Source organism: Mus caroli, unplaced genomic scaffold (genome assembly GCF_978045245.1).
Source record: "Mus caroli unplaced genomic scaffold, Mus_caroli_1 scaffold_15, whole genome shotgun sequence".
Lineage (NCBI taxonomy): Eukaryota > Metazoa > Chordata > Mammalia > Rodentia > Muridae > Mus > Mus caroli.
This window is the reverse complement of record NW_028227270.1, coordinates 31,546,469-31,567,601: the sequence shown is the minus strand read 5'-3', so window position 1 is coordinate 31,567,601 and position 21,133 is coordinate 31,546,469. Positions and strand designations below refer to the sequence as shown.

General features: G+C 38.6%; 1 protein-coding gene across 3 annotated transcripts in view; it reads right to left on the bottom strand.

Annotated features, from left to right (window-relative positions):
* Positions 1–1,394: 1,394 nt before the first annotated feature.
* The window catches only part of Xrcc4 (X-ray repair cross complementing 4), a 246,006-nt gene continuing 226,267 nt past the window's right edge, over positions 1,395–21,133 (bottom strand). For all 3 annotated transcript variants that reach the window (XM_021180097.3, XM_021180098.3, XM_029484982.2), the window contains one exon: positions 1,395–1,938. In XM_021180097.3, coding sequence (XP_021035756.1) covers positions 1,833–1,938 — 106 coding nt within the window. In that variant the 3' untranslated portion in view covers positions 1,395–1,832. The remainder of the gene's footprint in view (positions 1,939–21,133) is intronic.

Below are 21,133 nucleotides of genomic sequence, written 5' to 3'. Positions count from 1 at the left end.
TACTGCTTTTAATATTCTATCTTTGCTTAATGCATTTAGTGTTTTGATTATTATGTGTCGGGAGGAATTTCTTTTTTGGTCCAGTCTATTTGGAGTTCTGTAGGCTTCTTGTATCTCCATGGACATCTCTTTCTTTAGGCTAGGGAAGTTTTCTTCTATAGTTTTGTTGATGATATTTACTGGCCCTTTAAGTTGAAAATCTTCATTCTTATCTATACCTATTATCCTTAGGTTTGGTCTTCTCATTGTGTCCTGGATTTCCTGGATGTTTTGGGTTAGGATCTTTTTGCATTTTGCATTTTCTTTGACTGTTGTGTCTATGTTTTTATGGAATCTTCTTCATCTGAGGTTCTCTCTTCTATCTCTTGTATTCAGTTGGTGATGCTTGCACTTGTGGCTCCTGATTTCTTTCCTAGGAATTCTATCTCCAGAGTTGTCTCCCTTTGTGATTTCTTTATTGTTTCTACTTCCATTTTCAGATCCTGGATGGTTCTGTTCAATTCCTTCACCTGTTTGGTTGTGTTTTCCTGTAATCCTTTAAGGGATTTTTGTGCTTCCTCTTTATGGACTTCTACCTGTTTAGCTGTGTTCTCCTGTATTTCTTTAAGGAAATTATTAATGTCTTTCTTAAATTCCTCTACAAGCATCATGAGATAGGATTTTAAATACGAATCTTGCTTTTCTGGTATGTTGGGGTATTTGGGACTCTCTGTGGTGGAAGTACTGGGTTCTGATGATGCCATGTAGTCTTGGTTTCTGTTGGTAAGATTCTCACATTTGCCTTTCGCCATTTGGTAATCTCTGGTGTTAGATGATATAGCTGTCTCTGGCTGGAGCTTGTTCCTCCTATGAGTCTGTAAGCCTGTGTCAGCACTCTGGAAGACCAGTTCTCTCTTGGCTAGACTGGTGCACAGAGGTGCACAGTTCCACATCCTGGTTGTAGATATAGGCCAGTAGGTCCTTGTTGCACAAACTTTGTTGGTATGTGTCCTGTGGATTCCTGAGTGGATCAGCCTTAGAGAGACACCAGAGAGTAAATGGCAATCTTCCCTGTGTCCCAGGGTCAGAGCCCTCCCTGGAGGCAAGCTCTCCTCTGGCAGGGAAGCTGCAGAGAGCTCTTTCTTTATTCTTGAGAGTCTCATATATATATATGTAGTGCAATATGTCTCCAGATTTCTTCTCTTTAATTTCGTCCCCATACTCTTCAATATGTTCCCTTCCCAGGGTAATTTCTATTTTTTTTTTTTTTTTGATAACCCACTAATCCATTTAGTACTGTCAGTGTGTGCATGGGTATGGGGCCATTATCACTGGAACACAGGATGTCTAAGAGTAAGTACTTAAGAAGACAAGTTACTAAAATAAAGAAAAAATTCAGCTAAATAACATTCTTTTGAGAACACAAACTTTTATTAACTATCAGATTTCAGACTCTTTACACACAAGATAAAGATGTATTTTATATGTGTCACATCATAAATTAAAATGCTTCAACAAAGATAATTTAAAGTGCAACTAAAAAAGAGTTAAAGATTTTTTGTCCTATTTCCAAAATCTTCCAAGAGTCATTAGAAAGTTACAAAAATGTATAAACAAATATGATATATGTGCCTTTTGCAACAAAACCTAGATTTAATTAAGAAATGGAGAAAAGTGTCCCTCTGACATCCCATCTGACTGTCACATACTAGTATAATTCATTGGGTACATATAGTGAAGTTGCAAGACATAGTAACCATGGCTGCTAAGTTGAAAGCCTGTCTTCTCATCCAAAGGGACTGGATAAAGAATATAGTTCATTGAACACCAGTGCTGTTTTCTAGGGTTTATATCTAATCAAAGAGATCTTCTGGGCTGCTGTTTCTCAGGGTTTCTAAAGACATGTTTTCAGCAGAGGCGCTCTCCTCTTTCAAGGTCTGAGGCAGTGAAGAGGCAACCCTACAGTAGAAAGAAAATCAGGAGTTATTTCTCAGTTGCTTTTTTTAATTTCTAATTTTTATTTTCCCTTTTATTAAAAATACATTCTTTTTCTTATATAACATGTCCTGATTATAGTTTCCTATCCCTATACTCTTCCCTGTTCCTCCCCTCTTCTCCTTACATTCAGATCCACCACCTTTCTCTCTGTAATTAGAAAACAAACAGGCTTCTAAGGGATCATATAAAATAATGTAAGATAGAACTAACACATCAAATAGGACAAAGCAAACAAACCAAAGAAAAAGAGCCCAAGAGAAGGCACAAGAAACAGACCCATTTATTTACACATTAAAAAAACACTAAGTCGGAAGCTATTATATATATGCAAAAAAAGGAGATATAAATAGATGAATAAACAAACGAATAAAATAAAGTAGAATTAAATAAGAACAACAAATGACATAGACCTCCAAAGGCACTATGGTGTACATTTTCTCTTGGCCATCTCCTGCTGAGCATGCTGCCTATTCATAACAATAGGTTGTTAACCCAGTGAGATTCCATGGAGAAAACTAAATTTTTATTTGCAATTGGTTTTCAATTAGAGAGAGTTTCTGGGTTCTGGATCGGGGCATGTGTCAACTTCTATTACAAATCTAGAACACCATCTGGTGCAGACCTGTGCAGGCTCTCTGCCTGCTGCCTCAGTCTCTGTGAGTTCACATGTGCATCCATAATGTTGATTTGGCCGGCCTTGCTTCTTTAATGTCTTCCATCCTCTCTGGCTCTCAAGTTCTGCTGGGCTGAGCCCTCAGGGGAGTTTTTGGTGGAAGCATCTTGTTTAGGGTTGAGGGTTCTGAGTTCCTCATTCTTTGCATATTATCTTGCTATGGGTCTCTGTATTTGTTTTACCCATTAATATTTATGTTTTCTCTCAGCTGCTGTATCCTCTGATCACGTGAGTCTCCTCTAGTAGTCAGCTGATCAGGTCATTACCTGTGTATAGTTAATAAGGACTCCATAACCATGACAAATGATGATGAAATATACTGGCATACACCCTTTACTGGGTCTAGTTTGCTATATGTTTATATATATAGCAAACTAAATTCTATTTAGATGATGAGGCCAACTATTGCCTCAGTGGAGCTCGCATTTATATGGAAGTGAAGTTTCTTAACATTAATTTATGTCCTTGAATAAACATTGCCAGTGGTTCACCATAGAGCCCCCCAAATATTTCTTAATATTAACAACTAGAGGTGCCTTCAGGGGAAGATATAATTAGAGCAAATCAATCCACTAATAGAAGTATCTCCATGTTTCCAGCTTCAAAGCCATGGCTTTGCTTATGATTGGGGTATGGCGTTAGGCAGTCCAGGGACTTCAGTTCTCTTATCTGTAAAACTGAGGTGACATGTGCTTCAAGAGTGAAGTAAGGAGCAATCTAGGTGATACAATTAAAACCCTTGTGAATTCCCTTAAGACATGCAGACACTTCTTATTAGTGGCTAAATATTGAACAAAGTATAACTTAGTAGCAGATAAAAGAACAACCAAAGGAAATCCAGAAATATCAGTTATGTGTGATTATGCTAAAATGCAGGCACCTGCATTTACTTATACAGATCATTAAAAATGAATTCACTACCCAGTCCTCCTTGACCTCGTGACTATTCACAATTTACCATGACTAGCAACGTCCAACCTGAGATGTGTCAATCTTATTCCAAGTAAGCCAAAATGCAGACAACCTGATTATGCTAAGGTGCTAGGTTAATATGTTATCAAGATGACAAGCAAAACCCTCGGGAACTTAATAGTAAATGCAGATTTAACTATCATAGCATATAACCAAATATCTAAAATGTATTTCATAAGAGGGAAAATGATACTGTATAAATAGCAGCTTATCATTGTACATGCACGCACGTACACACTCACACACGCACGCACACACTCACACACACACACAAACACACACACACATCTACACACACATACATTTTGTTCTCTTGTCTGAGATGTGTTAGTTGGTTTTAATTTTCCTGAGCAAAACAGAGGATTGAATTATGTCAATTATGAAGTCAGACTTGGAACTCCTCAATTTTGGTCACCGTCTAGACATTGTACCCCAGAAGACAGAGATCATTCTTTGTTAAAAAAAAAATCATCAGAAGACAAAAGGAACACTGTGAAGTGAGAAGACAGAAAGAAACAGTCTCCGCATGCTACACTGACTACTGCTGTCCATCTAAAGCCTGGTGCTTAAGCAGCAGGTTTGACACTTGTTGGGGTACTGAGCCAGGATGGATGCTGTGAGGACTGGGCTACAGTGGAAACATACTGTTCTCAGGTCTCATATCCACATACCAATAGAAAATTTTAGAATTGTCACAACCAAAGAAGTTTATCTCTTTCACAAGTGACAAATATTTCAAAGGCTTTTGGTAAATTACAGAAAGTAGAAAGAACTTAAATGAAGACTTCATGTTTTACATTTAATTTTTTTTAAGATGAGATTATTCTTTTACATGTGTAATTTTGCCACATGATATCTTCCTTGAACAATGTGTCTGAGGTATCTTTGTGTGTTGGAAAGTTTAAACATAAATACTTCATTCATTTTAATTTGGATGCAATAATCATTAGGCAGCTGGTACTTGAGTTGATTAGTTTTCATTGCCCTCAGGCCTGGCACCGTGGCACACAGTCTCAATTCTAGCACTTGGGTGGCAGAGACACCTACATTCTAATATGTGTCTGTATTGATTCAACCAATATTTATTATGTATGTGCTTTGAACAGGTCACTGTGTTAAGGAAGTATAACAGATATAGAGAATATAAAACACAATCTCTGTGTCTGTTATAAAGTTTCCCTGATGAGACATGAAGAGTATACTTACTTGTGGGCATAAGGATAAATGTTTAGAATGTAGTCAGACATTATGTTGGTTTATTAAAGTACAGAAAATCACAACCAATCTAAATGCAGTGTTGTGGGACCAATTCCAATGACACGTCTACCAAACAAACCAACAAAGGCTTAGGGGATGCTACAGAAGAGGAGCACAGAGTCTGAGCTATGAGAATGCGTAGCCTAGTAATGTCAGAAGCTACAGCCACAGGTTCTCACCAATGTGACTGACTGCCTAAATAAGAGCTGAGCAAGGGCAGCACCAACAGAGATGCTACAGTGGACTGGGGAAAGCCCATGGGGCTCCAGCCCTGCACAAGAATTACAGGCAACTAAAGAATGCTGAAAGTAGGAGAAATAATCTTTCCAGGGAGGAGCACATCAATGTGTTGTTCAACAGTAAATAGTCAGTCTGGAAGGAAGATGTGCATATAAAACAACTGAAAGAAATAAAAGTTATGAATGTAAAAGAGAGAAAGAAGGGGCATATCTAAGGGTCTAGAGGCAAGAAAGGGAAGGGAGGAATGATATAATTATATTAGAATCTTAAAAATAAAGAAAAGTGGAAAAAGTATGAGTCTAGTTTTCAGAGAGCATTCAGTCACCCTTTTCTTATAATGCTTACAAGTGTGTCTTTTAATCCTAACATTTTATTGGTGGCTCAAGAATCTTGTAATTTGCTCACAGAGAATGAATTACTACATTACAAAGAGGTATAAGTTTATATTAGTACTTAGGATTCAGTAGATTTTAGAATTTACTATGGGACGATGGTTCCAAAAGGAAAATTCAGAGGCAAGGGTCAGGAGATGATTATCTGGGATCAACCAATTCTATGTGCACATTAAAGTCATTTTGCAAATTTTTATAAATTAACAAAAAAGAGAGTGTGAAATAACTAGATAAAATATTGTTGTTAAGCTATTCAACATTTGAAATTATTTCAGAAAACAACTTGTTGATATCTGCCAAAGATAAGAACATGTCCCTACCTGTGACTCAGGAATTTACCAGTAGACAGACACACAGGGAACACATCTGTATATCTATATATTAAGAAATTATATAAGTGTAAAAAAAAACCATAGATGGGTTATTTATTAATAGTGAAAACTATCTGAATGGTTCTCAACAGGTAAATGGCATAACTCCTACTGAACTTTCACACAGTAGAATCCTATACTGTTACACACATGCATAGATCTTAGATGAAATGTTGAGCAACAGAACAAGGCAAAAAGGAATGCACACTACTGCATGGCTCTATCTAAAAGTCAAAACCACAAAGCTAATCTCAAAAGTCACAATCACAAAATCTCAAAAAGCAATTGGTCTTTGAACAGAGGTACATGTGTGAATGTGTTACATGCACACACATGTGCATATACAGCACACATCTGCATATGCTGTGGATATTTATTCTATCCACTCTTCCATGAGATCTCATTTCTGGATATTTTCAACTCTATGACAATCTTCTCAGAGTTCTTATAGCTTTGGCTATTGTTAAGATATTCATAGACAAGACCAGGAACTTTGGTGCTAGGTTAGTAAGCTTAGTCTAGATGTGAGAGAGCTACAGTACCAGCTGGACATGTACTTGGGTGGGTGGGGGGTAGGGTAACATAGGAACAATGAACTAGGAAGACATCTTCAAGAGATGGCAGACATGGCTGTCATTGCCCCATCATCACTATAGCAAACGGAGAAGGTGAAGAGATACCCAGTGAAGAGCCTATCAAAAAGAAAATGAGTTGGTCGGCACAATGAAGATTAAAACTGCAGAGACTGGCAGAAAAAAGGAGACAGAAGAGTAACTCAAGACAGCAGCTTGAGCTGTTGCCACTTTTGCCAAATTCTTGCTCTCACTGTCATACTGCCGGACAAAGCTTATGCTTTAAGTAAATTATTTCACCCATTATTAATTATCTGGTGCTGAGAAGAATAATCTGGAAAGATACTGTTATTCTTAAGATTTATCATAGAAAAGACAATTTATCATAGAGAAGAGAAAACAGCCAATTTTTTTTTTTCCTCATGAAGGAAGAAGTATTAAACTCCCAGATTTCAGCTGTCATAGATTCAAGTGCTGAACCATCACCCAGCCATCTCAGCAGGGCAGCTGGAGGCAAATGTTCTGCTTATATTAAAAAAAGGCCACACAGTTAAACTTTGTTTTTCCCCATTAATTTATGTATTCCTTCACTTTATATCCTGATCACAGCCTCCTCCTCCCTCCTTCAAGTCCCAGCCCCTCTTCCATCCCCCCATGGTTTGCCACATGATATCTGACTGCAAGTGCATGCACAGCACACAGAAATACATAAAGTGAAAATTAAAAAAACAAACAAACCACACACATTGTGAACTGTTGGGTTGTATTAGTAAACCTAGTATACGCATGACTGAGGCATGTTTGATGTCAGCCTGGGCGAGCTTGTAGCTATATATCTAGTGTATATCTTAAAAGCAAAACAAAAGATAAGCCAAATATCTAATGGTTTAATTTTAGGATGAATCAACTCAAGTTTTCATGAAGAAGACTAAAAACAGCCCCCAAAGCCAAAGCAAAACCCTCCACAAAACAACAGCAAAATTAAATAAAAATCTGAGTTTCTACTGAGATATAGCAACCAGAAAAATATCAAACCAACTTTAATAGAGTTCCTTTTCTGTATTTTATAAATGCATGAAAATTTACAAACTATCAATGCAACTATATGCTATTATTTAAATAAAATATTTAAATAATGAACTTAAAGATTTGAAATCACCAAGTTACTAGTTAACTTCCAAATTAGAAATACGTACTTTGAAATATATCAGAGGTTAGGAGAGGAAAAGTAGCTGAGCAATTTTGAGCTGACCTTATAAAAACCAAGGCTTCTCCTAAACAAACTAAGACACTGAAGCCAACAGGATGCAGTAAAAGCAGAGTCTCACACTGTCTGGAATTCACTGGTCTAGATGTCATTCATTGGCCTGAGAAAGTGAGGGAGGAGAAGCTGACTCTCCTGGCAACCAAAACGGCAAGCAAGAGAAACTCATAGTTATTTTCAATTAAATTCACAGATATCTTCCACTACTCATGGCCCTGTTTAAACACATGAGCAAGAAAACATCAATAACCTGTGAAATATATGTTTGACAAAACAAGAATATATTAATAAAAGTAGCTATATTTAACCCTATAATGCATTTAATGATTTATAAATATTGTAAAAGGACAACTCTAAAAAATTCCTGTAAAATATCTCCAATAGATTTGAAAATAAGATTATTGGGGATTAAGGAACTGGCTCAGCAGGTACCCAAAGTTGCCACAAAACACTGATGACTGGAGTTGAATCCCTGGGACCCATTGTAAAGGTAGATGGAGAGAACCAGCACCACAGGGTTGTGCTTGGAGTTCTGGATATAAACTGAGGTTTGTAACCACCCATGAAGTAAATACACCCATAATCCCTAAGAATGGAAGCACTCAGACAGAAATTTCATTAAATAACCCAAAAGATTTTTATTGCCTGATAAACTTATTTGGATAAATAATATTGTTCTGGCAACCAATCAGTAGGCAAGTTGACACATGTTTTACAAACCACTCGTGAATATCTTAAGCTCCACTTTTCTGGTTTGGATTGGCACAGGTGATATTTGCTATTGCTGCTCAGTGCACTACACATGAATTCTTCTTGGCAGAGCTCTGTTTTATTTTACCTGGTACCATGTTTGCCCACAAATATTCCAGTGATTGCATGTATTAACAATGACAAATGACTAAATGAATGAGGTAGACAGTACTGAGGGGAAGGCTCACTAATGTCAAACAACAGCCCAAACACAGCGGAGACGGTGGTGGTAAGCAGTCAGGCTGCAAAGCCAGGGTGGGACTTGATGCTGTCCTCACTCTAAAGCCAACGGTGCTTGTGCCACACTAGGTACCTGGGATTACTGATTTCTGTGTTTCCTCCAGGGATGCTCCTACTCTCAGGAGTGTAACATGAATGTGGATATAGCATGTCTCAAAAGTTGTCCTGTGAGATGGCCTTTAAAAAGGAATGAGTCCTGTGGTGTCAATGTTTAGAAAATGTTTTCTTTCACTCACTCCTCTAATTATTTCATGGGGATAGTATATAATAGAAGACATAAAAGTTCTTCTAAAGTCAAAATTTTAAGCAAAATGACAGCAAAGAACAGAAGAATATATGTGGAAAACCCGATTATCTATATGTGTACATATAGATGTATTTACACAAATAATGTGTACATGAGCACACATACATATATGCTTACATGTCTAGAACAGTAGTAGAATCTGTAGTGTTTTAGGACAATCTTGATCTATAGTGACCAGAGATAGATGTCTGATTGGGATACACAGATGACTTGTTCTAGATATTCTTCCAAACTTCTCGTTTACTAAACAAAACAAAACAAAACAAAACAAAAAAAAACCAACCAACCAACCAAACAAACCAACCCCCCAAAAATGTACACAAAGATTGTATTTCTAAAAGATTTTAAGAAAAAAAATAAGGAAGCTTGTTTACCAGGGTTCCCATATGAACCTGGCATTGGGTGGTCTTTTCTTACAATCTCTGAACCATCAACATTCCAAGAAACCAGTGTTCTCTGAACTGTCAACAGTGACTTGTTTCCCTGAGGATACAAATGTATGACTTGAAATCCAGAATTTAGTAGTTCCATTTAAATACAGTAAATGAACTCCATGTTCAGCCAAGTCTAGTGCCAGAGCAGTGGAAACTGCATGGTCAGATGTTCTTATGAGATGTAGAGGGTAGCGCTTTCTCATGAACCTAGAGCCAAGGATGGCTTCCCCACAGCAAAGAAGGAGCTGCTTTAGTTCCTATGGCTGATTCTGATTCACACAATGTAGCACCTTAGAACCAACTCTACCATATTACAGTTAGGAGCCTGGGTAAAAATCAGTGTTGGCTGGATTTGTTCTCCTTTGGAGGTTCAGGAGGAGAAGAAACTGTTTTCTATACTCTTCAGCTTCTTGAAATCTCTCCCACTTTCAAGGAGGGCGACAATATACATCATCACATCAACACCACTATAATGGTGCTGACAGTTTTTCATCTGCTCTCACTTTTTCTCCTGATTCTACCACTTGATGATTGCACTGGATGCACCTGGGTAATCTAGTGTTACTTTTGTGTTATTACAAAGCCAACTTACTTACCTCAGTTTACCTGTAAACTTAATTTTTGCTTCTATGTGGTCAAACACATTCTAAGAGTACAGGATTAAGAATTCAGTCATTTTAGAGTGGAGTATTATTCTATGATTCCACCATTCATTTTGTTAGGGCTCAATTGTTGTTCTAACATACCAGGTTAAATACATTTCAGGAGAGCTGGTGAGAGCAGGAGGCCTAAGACCAGGCTATGGAAAGTCCAGAGCTGAAGAACTGAGCAAAGCCTGATCTGGTTGAAAAGGTATCTGCTAGATTCATGCAAGACGACCTCAAAAATCATAAGAAATACATTTTGGGCCTTCTCTAAGATTAATGGAAACAGAATCATTGACACAGGCTGGTTAGAAGTTTTCTTACTTTAAATTATGAGCTTACACAATTACTTTTCTAAGAAATTTTGGGGTTTATGTGTTTAAAGTTCACATCAGTGCTCTCAGTCCATTTTACTGCCATGCTTGAAAGATATAAGTTGTGGTTAAATGAATGGTCTTTCAATCATTGTGGCTGTGTTCTCAATAGGAAATGCTGGTCAGTTTCTAGGCACATTCTCAGAATCCATCCATCCCAAGACCCTAGAATATTGAATTTTCTCTTTATATAAGTCATTAAGTTATTGTTCTTTATTATTGTTAAATCTTTTGGAGTGTTAGTGAACATAAATGCCTTCTAGTTGGCTACTGAAAAACAAGTCAAAAATGAAATAAAGACTGTTCCACATCTCTGTCTTGTCAAGACCAGCTCAGTCTCTCAAGAATCAATGAATAAAGAGAATCAATCAGGAAAAATTAAAATATTAAAGCAAGAAAACAAAACAGTTGTTTGGAATTAGGAAATTTACATACATATTTACTCCATAAAAACTGAAGATGCTGCAAACACCCATGGAAAATAATCATCATATGGGTCCTCTAGTCTGATCATAATTATGTTTAAATGTTCATATAACTTCAAGTTTCTCCAAATATGCTATTCTACAGAAAATAAACTTAATTACTTCAAGTGACTTTCTAAAGTACAGTTTTTGTTTTTTCATAACAGATTTGTTTGTCAGTACGAGAGGAAAGGGATGTTTGGTAGTTCCCATTCTCCCACTGAATCCTTCTCTAAAGCTGGACAATTTGTAAGCAGCTGCATGAAACTCCTTAAAGAACCATTCACAATAGCCTGAATTTCACTACAGCAGGAACCGATTTAAATGAGTGGTTTTCTATATGTAGAAAACATACAACCCAAGAAATTCCCTTTTCCCCCTTGCCTCTATAAAGCTTATTTAAAACTCTAAATATATTTTTCAAAAACAATATAAAAAGGCACACACAAAGAATTTTTGGCCTATGATAGGAATGAATTATTAGAGAACAGTACTCACAAGAACATTACTAATAGTCAACCCACATATCAGAATGAGTTTTTTCATTTATTGCTTCAGTATTTTAAAGTCTCAGGCATCATGATAGCCCTTGATACAAAAGATTAAAACAAAATCTGATAACTTTGAAAAAATTACCATTGAGCTGAGCAAGTGAACTTAAACAGCTGATGGTGACATAGGTGGGAAATATTAATTTGTAGAGTTTAAAACTCATTTAATGCCTGTGTATACTCTACGGACATATCTCTATTTAGGGAAGACCCCTCTTTATTTGAAGATATATAAATGACACAAAATGCTGTGTGAGTAATCTATAGGACAGTTACCAACAATCCCAGAAGAACTACATAGCTGTTATTGATTCAAAGGAATTGTTATGCATAAGCATAACAAAAATGTTTGTAAATTTAGGCAACTATAAAACAAAATAGTTAACTGATATATCAGTACACTGAATATTTATGGAACATATTTATATGAATTCTAAATCTATCTTATTATATTAACATATTACTAGATACTTCTCTCCAGACAAACTAACTTATATATTTATTATTTTTATTGTATATTTATTTTTATTTCACATTTTAACCCTTTCCTCATTTCCCCTCTGAAAACCTAAATTCATAAAAGAAACTTTACTAAGGCTCTAAGCACACATTGCACCTCACACAATAATAGTGGGAGACTTCAACACCTCACTCTCATCAATGGACAGATCATGGAAACAGAAACTAAATAGAGACATAGTAAAACTAACAAAAGTATTCCCCTAAACTGGGACATAGTGCCTTCACAGGATCAAGGGCCTCTCCCCTCACTGATGGCTCACATGGCCATCCTCTGCTACATATACAGATGAAGCCTTGAGTCCCTTCTATGTGTAATTTTTGGTTGGTGGTTTAGTCCCTGGGAGCTCTGAGGGTACTGGTTGGTTCATATTGTTGTTCCTCCTATGGGGCTACAAACGCCTTTACCTCCTTGGATCCTTTCTCTAGCTCCTCCATTGGGACCCTATGCTTAGTTCAATGGATGGCTATGAGCATCCACTTCTGTAATTGTCAAACACTGGTAGAACATCTCAGGAGACAGCTATATCAGGCTCTTGTCAGTAAGCGCTTGATGGCATCCACAATAGTGCTTGGGTTTGTGAACTGTGTATGTGATGGATTCCCAGGTGAGGAAGTTATTGGACGGCCTTTCCTTCAGTTTGCACTCTACATATTGTCTCTGCATCTCCTCTTATGGTATGGGGTATTTTGATCCCCCTTCTAAGAAGGACCAAAGTATCCACACTGTGGCCTTCATTCTTCTTGAGCTTCATGTGGTCTGTGAATTGTATCTTAGGTATTCTGAACTTCTGAGCTAATATTCACTTATCAGTGAGTGCATACCATGTGTGATCTTTTGTGACTGGGTTACCTCAATCAGGATGATGTTTTCTAGTTCCATTCATTTGCCAAAGAACTTCATGAATCCATCGTTTTTAATAGCTGAGTAGTACTCTATTGTGTAAATATACCACATTTTCTGTATCCATTCTTCTGTTGTAGGACATCTGGGTTCTTTTCAGCTTCTGGCTATTATAAATATGGCTTCTATGAAAATAGTGGAGCATGTGTCCTTATTACATGTTGGAACATCTTCTGGGTATATGTCCAGGAGAGGTATTGCGGGATCTTCAGGTAATACTATGTCCAATTTTCTGAGGAACCGCCATACTGATTTCCGAAATGGTTGTACCAGCTTGCTATCCCACCAGCAATGGAGGAGTGTTCCTCTTTCTCCACATCCCTGCCAGCATCTGCTGTCACCTGAGTTTTGCTTTTATCCATTCTGGCTGCTGTGCAGTAGAATCTCAGGGTTGTTTTCATTTATATTTCCCTGATGACTAAGGAAGTTGAACATCTCTTTAGGTGCTTCCAAGCCATTCGGTATTCCTCAGTTGAGAATTCATCGTTTAGTTCTGTACCTCATTTTAAATAGGGTTTTTGGTTCTCTGGAGTCTACCTTCTTGAGTTCTTTGTATATATTGGATATTAGCTCTCTTTCAGATGTAGTGCTGGTAAAGATCTTTTCCCAATCTGTTGTTTCCCATTTTGTCCTATTGACAGTGTCCTTTGCCTGACAGAGCTTTGTAATTTTATGAGGTCCCATTTGTAAATTCTTTTTTTTTTTAATTTTTAATATTTTTTATTACATATTTTCCTCAATTACATTTCCAATGCTATCCCAAAAGTCCCCCATAGCGCCCCCCACTTCCCTACCCACCCATTCCCATTCTTTTGGCCCTGGCATTCCCCTATATTGGGGCATATAAAGTTTGCAAGTCCAATGGGCCTCTCTTTCCAGTGATGGCCAAATAGGCCATCTTTCGATACATATGCAGCTAGAGACAAGAGCTCCGGGGTACTGGTTAGTTCATAATGTTGTTCCAACTATAGGGTTGCAGATCCCTTTAGCTCCTTGGGTACTTTCTCTAGCTTCTCGATTGGGAGCCCTGTGATACATCTAATAGCTGACTGTGAGCATCCACTTCTGTGTTTGCTAGGCCCCTGCATAGTCTCACAAGAGACAGCTATCTTTGGGTCCTTTCAGCAAAATCTTGCTAGTATATGCAATGGTGTCCGCGTTTAGAAGCTGATTATGGGATGGATCCCTGGATACAGCAGTCTCTAGATGGTCCATCCTTTCATCACAGCTCCAAGCTTTGTCTCTGTAACTCCTTCCATGGGTGTTTTGTTCCCAATTCTAAGAAGGGGCACAGTGTCCACATTTTGGTCTTCATTCTTCTTGAGTTTCATGCGTTTAGCAAATTGTATCTTATATCTTGGATATCCTAAGTTTTGGGCTAATATCCACTTATCAGTGAATACATACTGTGTGAGTTCCTTTGTGATTGTGTTACCTCACTCAAGATGATGCCCTCCAGGTCCATCCATTTGGCTAGGAATTTCATAAATTCATTCTTTTTAATAGCTGAGTAGTACTCCATTGTGTAGATGTGCCATAATTTCTGTATCCATTCCTCTGTTGAGGGACAACTGGGTTCTTTCCAGCTTCTGGCTATTATAAATAGGGCTGCTATGAACATAGTGGACCATGTGTCCTTCTTACCGGTTGGGACATCTTCTGGATATATGCCCAGGAGAGGTATTGCTGGATCCTCCGGTAGTACTATGTCCAATTTTCTAAGGAACCGCCAGACTGATTTCCAGAGTGGTTGTACAAGCTTGCAATCCCACCAACAATGGAGGAGTGTTCCTCTTTCTCCACATCCTCGCCAGCATCTGCTGTCACCTGAATTTTTGATCTTAGCCATTCTGACTGGTGTGAGGTGGAATCTCAGGGTTGTTTTGATTTGCATTTCCCTGATGATTAAGGATGTTGAACATTTTTTCAGGTGCTTCTCTGCCATTTGGTATTCCCCAGGTGAGAATTCTTTGTTCAGTTCTGAGCCCCATTTTTTAATGGGGTTATTTGACTTTCTGGAGTCCACCTTCTTGAGTTCCTTATATATATTGGATATTAGTCCCCTATCTGATTTAGGATAGGTAAAGATCCTTTCCCAATCTGTTGGTGGTTTTTTTGTCTTATTGATGGTGTCTTTTGCCTTGCAGAAGCTTTGCAGTTTCATGAGGTCCCACTTGTCAATTCTCGATCTTACAGCACAAGCCATTGCTGTTCTATTCAAGAATTTTTCCCCTGTGCCCATATCTTCAAGGCTTTTCCCCACTTTCTCCTCTATAAGTTTCAGTGTCTCTGGTTTTATGTGAATTTCCTTGATCCACTTAGACTTGACCTTAGTACAAGGAGATAGGAATGGATCAATTCGCATTCTTCTACATGAAAACAACCAGTTGTGCCAGCACCATTTGTTGAAAATGCTGTCTTTCTTCCACTGGATGGTTTTAGCCCCCCTTGTCGAATATCAAGTGACCGTAGGTGTGTGGGTTCATATCTGGGTCTTCAATTCTATTCCATTGGTCTATTTGTCTGTCACTATACCAGTACCACGCCATTTTTATCACAATTGCTCTGTAGTATAGCTTTAGGTCCCGCATGGTGATTCCACCAGAGGTTCTTTTATCCTTGAGAAGAGTTTTTGCTATCCTAGGTTTTTTGTTATTCCAGATGAATTTGCAGATTGCACTTTCTAATTGGTTGAAGAATTGAGTTGGAATTTTGATGGGGATTGCATTGAATCTGTAGATTGCTTTTGGCAAGATAGCCATTTTTAAAATGTTGATCCTGCCAATCCATGAGCATGGGAGATCTTTCCATCTTCTGAGATCTTCTATAATTTCTTTCTTCAGAGACTTGAAGTTTTTATTATACAGATCTTTCACTTCCTTAGTTAGAGTCATGCCAAGATATTTTATATTATTTGTGACTATTGAGAAGGGTGTTGTTTCCCTAATTTCTTTCTCAGCCTGTTTATTCTTTGTGTAGAGAAAGGCCATTGATTTGTTTGAGTTAATTTTATATCCAGCTACTTCACCAAAGCTGTTTATCAGGCTTAGGAGTTCTCTGGTGGAATTTTTAGGGTCACTTATATATACTATCATATCATCTGCAAAAAGTGAAATTTTGACTTCATCTTTTCCAATTTGTATCCCTTTGATCTCCTTTTGTTGTCGAATTGCTCTGGCTAGGACTTCAAGTACTATGTTGAATAGGTATGGAGAAAGTGGACAGCCTTGTCTAGTCCCTGATTTTAGAGGGATTGCTTCAAGCTTCTCACCATTTACTTTGATGTTGGCTACTGGTTTGCTGTAGATTGCTTTTATCATGTTTAGGTATGGGCCTTGAATTCCTGATCTTTCCAAGACTTTTATCATGAATGGGTGTTGGATCTTGTCAAATGCTTTTTCTGCATCTAACGAGATGACCATGTGGTTTTTGTCTTTGAGTTTGTTTATATACTGGATTACGTTGATGGATTTCCATATATTGAACCATCCCTGCATCCCTGGGATGAAACCTACTTGGTCAGGATGGATGATTGTTTTGATGTGTTCTTGGATTCGGTTAGCAAGAACTTTATTGAGGATTTTTGCATCAATATTCATAAGGGATATTGGTCTGAAGTTTTCTATCTTTGTTGGGTCTTTTTGTGGTTTAGATATCAGAGTAATTGTGGCTTCATAGAATGAGTTGGGTAGAGTACCTTCTGTTTCTATTTTGTGGAATAGTTTGTGAAGAACTGGGATTAGATCTTCTTTGAAGGTCTGATAGAACTCTGCACTAAACCCATCTGGTCCTGGGCTTTTTTTGGTTGGGAGACTATTAATGACTGCTTCTATTTCTTTGGGGGATATAGGGCTGTTTAGATCATTAACCTGATCTTGGTTCAACTTTTGTACCTGGTACCTGTCTAGGAATTTCTCCATTTCATCCAGGTTCTCCAGTTTTGTTGAGTATAGCCTTTGGTAGAAGGATCTGATGGTGTTTTGGATGTCTTCAGGATCTGTTGTTATGTCTCCTTTTTCATTTCTGATTTTGTTAATTAGAATGCTTTCCCTGTGCCCTCTAGTGAGTCTGGCTAAGGGTTTATCTATCTTGTTGATTTTCTCAAAGAACCAGCTCCTTGATTGGTTGATTCTTTGAATAGTTTTTCTTGTTTCCACTTGGTTGATTTCGCCCCTGAGTTTGATTATTTCCTGCCGTCTACTCCTCTTGGGTGAATTTGCTTCCTTTTGTTCTAGTGCTTTTAGGTATGTTGTCAAGCTGCTAATGTGTGCTCTCTCTAGTTTCCTTTTGGAGTCACTAAGAGCCATGAGTTTTCCTCTTAGAAATGCTTTCATTGCGTCCCATAAGTTTGGGTATGTTGTGGCTTCATTTTCATTGAACTCTAAAAAGTCCTTAATTTCTTTCTTTATTCCTTCCTTGACCAAGGTATCATTGAGAAGATTGTTGTTTAGTTTCCACGTGTGTTGGCTTTCTATTATTTATTTTGTTATTGAAGATCAGTCTTAGTCCATGGTGATCTGATAGGATGCATGGGACAATTTCAATATTTTTGTATCTGTTGAGTCCTGTTTTGTGCCCAATTACGTGGTCAATTTTGCAGAAGGTACCATGAGGTGCTGAGAAGAAGGTATATCCTTTTGTTTTAGGGTAAAATGTTCTGTAGATATCTGCCAGATCCATTTGATCCATAACTTCTGTTAGTTTCACTGTGTCCCTGTTTAGTTTCTGTTTCCATGATCTGTCCATTGGTGAAAGTGGTGTGTTGAAGTCTCCCACTATTATTGTATGAGGTGCAATGTGTGCTTTGAGATTTACTAAAGTTTCTTTAATGAATGAGGCTGCCTTTGTATTTGGAGCATAGATATTCAGGATTGATAGTTCCTCTTGGAGGATTTTACCTTTGATTAGTATGAAGTGCCCCTCCCTGTCTTTTTTGATGACTTTGGGTTGGAAGTCAATCTTATCAGATATTAGAATGGCTACTCCAGCTTGTTTCTTCATACCATTTGCTTGGAAAATTGTTTTCCAGCCTTTCATTCTGAGGTAGTGTCTATCTTTTTCTCTGAGATGAGTTTCCTGTAAGCAGCAAAATGTTGGGTCTTGTTTGTGTAGCCAGTTTGTTAGTCTATGTCTTTTTATTGGGGAGTTGAGACCATTGATATTAAGAGATATTAAGGAAAAGTAATTGTTGTTTCCTGTTATTTTTGTTGTTAAAGTTGGCATTCTGTTCTTGTGGCTGTCTTCTTTTAGGTTTGTTGAGGGATTACCTTCTTGTTGTTTCTAGGGAGTGGTTCCCGTCCTTGTATTGGTTTTTTCCTGTTATTATCCTTTGAAGGGCTGGATTCGTGTAGAGATAATGTGTGAATTTGGTTTTGTCGTGGAATACTTTGGTTTTTCCATCTATGTTAATTGAGAGTTTGGCTGGGTATAGTAGCCTGGGCTGGAATTTGTGTTCTTTTAGTGTCTGTATAACATCTGTCCAGGATCTTCTGGCTTTCATAGTCTCTGGTGAAAAATCTGGTGTATTTCTGATAGGCTTGCCTTTATATGTTACTTGACCTTTTTCTCTTACTGCTTTTAGTATTCTATCTTTATTTAGTGCATTTGTTGTTCTGATTATTATGTGTCGGGAGGTATTTCTTTTCTGGTCAGCCTATTTGGAGTTCTGTAGGCTTCTTGTATGTTCATGGGCATCTCTTTCTTTAGATTTGGGAGATTTTCTTCTATAATTTTGTTGAAGATGTTTACTGGTCCTTTGAGTTGAAAATCTTCATTCTCATCCACTCCTATTATCCGTAGGTTTGGTCTTCTCATTGTGTCCTGTATTTCCTGGATGTTTTGAGTTAGGATCTTTTTGCATTTTCCATTTTCCTTGATTGTTGTGCCGATGTTCTCTATGCAATCTTCTGCACCTGAGATTCTCTCTTCCATCTCTTGTATTCTGTTGCTGATGCTCGCATCTATGGTCCCAGATTTCTTTCCTAGGGTTTCTATCTCCAGTGTTGCCTCATTTTGGGTTTTCTTTATTGTGTCTACTTCCCTTTTTAGGTCTAGTATGGTTTTGTTCATTTCCATCATCTGATTGGATGTGTTTTCCTGTTTCTCTTTAAGGACTTCTACCAGTTTGGTTGTGTTTTCCTGTTTTTCTTTAAGGACTTGTAACTCTTTAGCCATGTTCTCCTGTAGTTCTTTAAAGTCCTTCTTGATGTCCTCTATCATCATCATGAGATATGCTTTTAAATCCAGGTCTAGCTTTTCAGGTGTGTTGGGGTGCCCTGGACTGGGCGAAGTGGGAGTGCTGGGTCCTGATGATGGTGAGTGGTCTTGGTTTCTGTTAGTAAGATTCTTACGTTTACCTCTCGCCATCTGGTAATCTCTGGAGTTGTTATAGTTGTCTCTGTTCAGAGGTTGTTCTTCTGGTGATTCTGAGTATCGTCTGTCAGCAGACCTGGGAGACAGGCTCTCTCCTCTGAGTTTCAGTGGTTAGAGCACTCCCTGCTGACAAGCTTTCCTCTTAAAGGGAAGGTGTACAGATATCTGGCGTTTGGACCTTCTCCTGGCCGAAGAAGAAGGCCGAAAACAGGACCTTTCCCAGATGCTGTGTTGCTTTGGCAGGTCACAGAAGCTGTCAGCTTCTGTGGTGCACACTCTCAGCTGTGCAGACTACGTTCCTAAGTTCAGAGGAGTCCTGGATCCAAGATGTGCTCCCTGCTCCTGAGGCAGAGGGCTCCTGTGCAGGGCAGAATACAGTCTTCCAGCTGGGAGGGTGCCGGATGTCTGCAGCCCCAAAAGGGTGCTGCCTCAGCGGCTCTGTGGCTCCCGCCTGTCCCAGAAGCTGTCTGCCTCTGTGGTCCTCACTCTCACCTCTGCAGACTAAGTTCGGCGGAGCCCCGGAGCCAAGATGGTGCTCCCTGCAGGGTGGATCACTGTCCTCCGGCTGGGAGGGTGCTGGATGTCTGCAGCCCGAAAAGGGTGCTGCCTCAGCGACTCTGTGGCTCCCGCCTGTCCCAGAAGCTGTCTGCCTCTGTGGTCCTCACTCTCACCTCTGCAGACTAAGTTCGGCGGAGTCCCGGAGCCAAGATGGTGCTCCCTGCAGGGCAGATCACTGTCCTCCGGCTGGGAGGGTGCCGGATGTCTGCGGCCCCAAAAGGGTGCTGCCTCAGCGGCTCTGTGGCTCCCGCCTGTCCCAGAAGCTGTCTGCCTCTGTGGTCCTCACTCTCACCTCTGCAGACTAAGTTCGGCGGAGTCCCGGATCCAAGATCCATTTGTCAATTCTTGATCTTAGAACATAAGCTATTGGTGTTCTGTTTAGGAAATTTTTGCCTGTGCCCATGGTCTCAAGGCTGTTCCACACTTACTTTTCTATTATTTTCAGTGTGTCTGGATTTATGTGGAGGTTCTTGATCCACTTGGACTTGAGCTTTGTACAAGGAGATAAGAATGGATTGATTTGCATTTTTCTATACGTTAACAGCCAGGTGAACCAGCACCATTTGTTGAAAATGCTGTCTTTTCAACTGGATGGTTTCAGCTCCGTTGTCAAACACCAAGTGAACATATGAATGTGGGTTCATTTCTGGGTCTTAAATTCTATTCCATTAATCGACATAAACCATAGAATGTCCACATTCACATGGAAGCTGAACAACACTCTACTCAATGATAACTTGGTCAAGGAACAAATAAAGAAATTAAAGACTTTCTAGAGTTTAATGAAAATGAAGCCACAGCATATCCAAATTTGTGGGACACAATAAAAGCAGTCCTAAGAGGAAAACTCATACCTCTAAGTGCCTCCAAAAATAAACTGGAGAGAGTATACACTAGTCGTTTGATAGCACATCTGAAAGCTCTAGAACAAAAAGAAGCAAATACACCCAACAGGAGTAGATGGAAGGAAATATTCAAACTCAGGGCTGAAATCAACCAAGTAGAAACAAAATGAACTATACAAAGAATCAACCAAACCAGGTGCTGGTTCTTTGAGAAAATCAACAAGATAGATAATCCCATAGCAAGACTAATCAGAGGACATAGAGACAGTATCCTAATTAACAAAATCAGAAATGCAAAGGGAGACATAACAACAGAAACTGAGGAAATCCAAAAAATCATCAGATCCTACTCCAAAAGCTTATACTCAACAAAACTGGAAAATTTGGATGAAATGGACAATTTTCTAGAGAGATACCAGATACCAAAGTTAAAACAGGATCAGATAAATGATG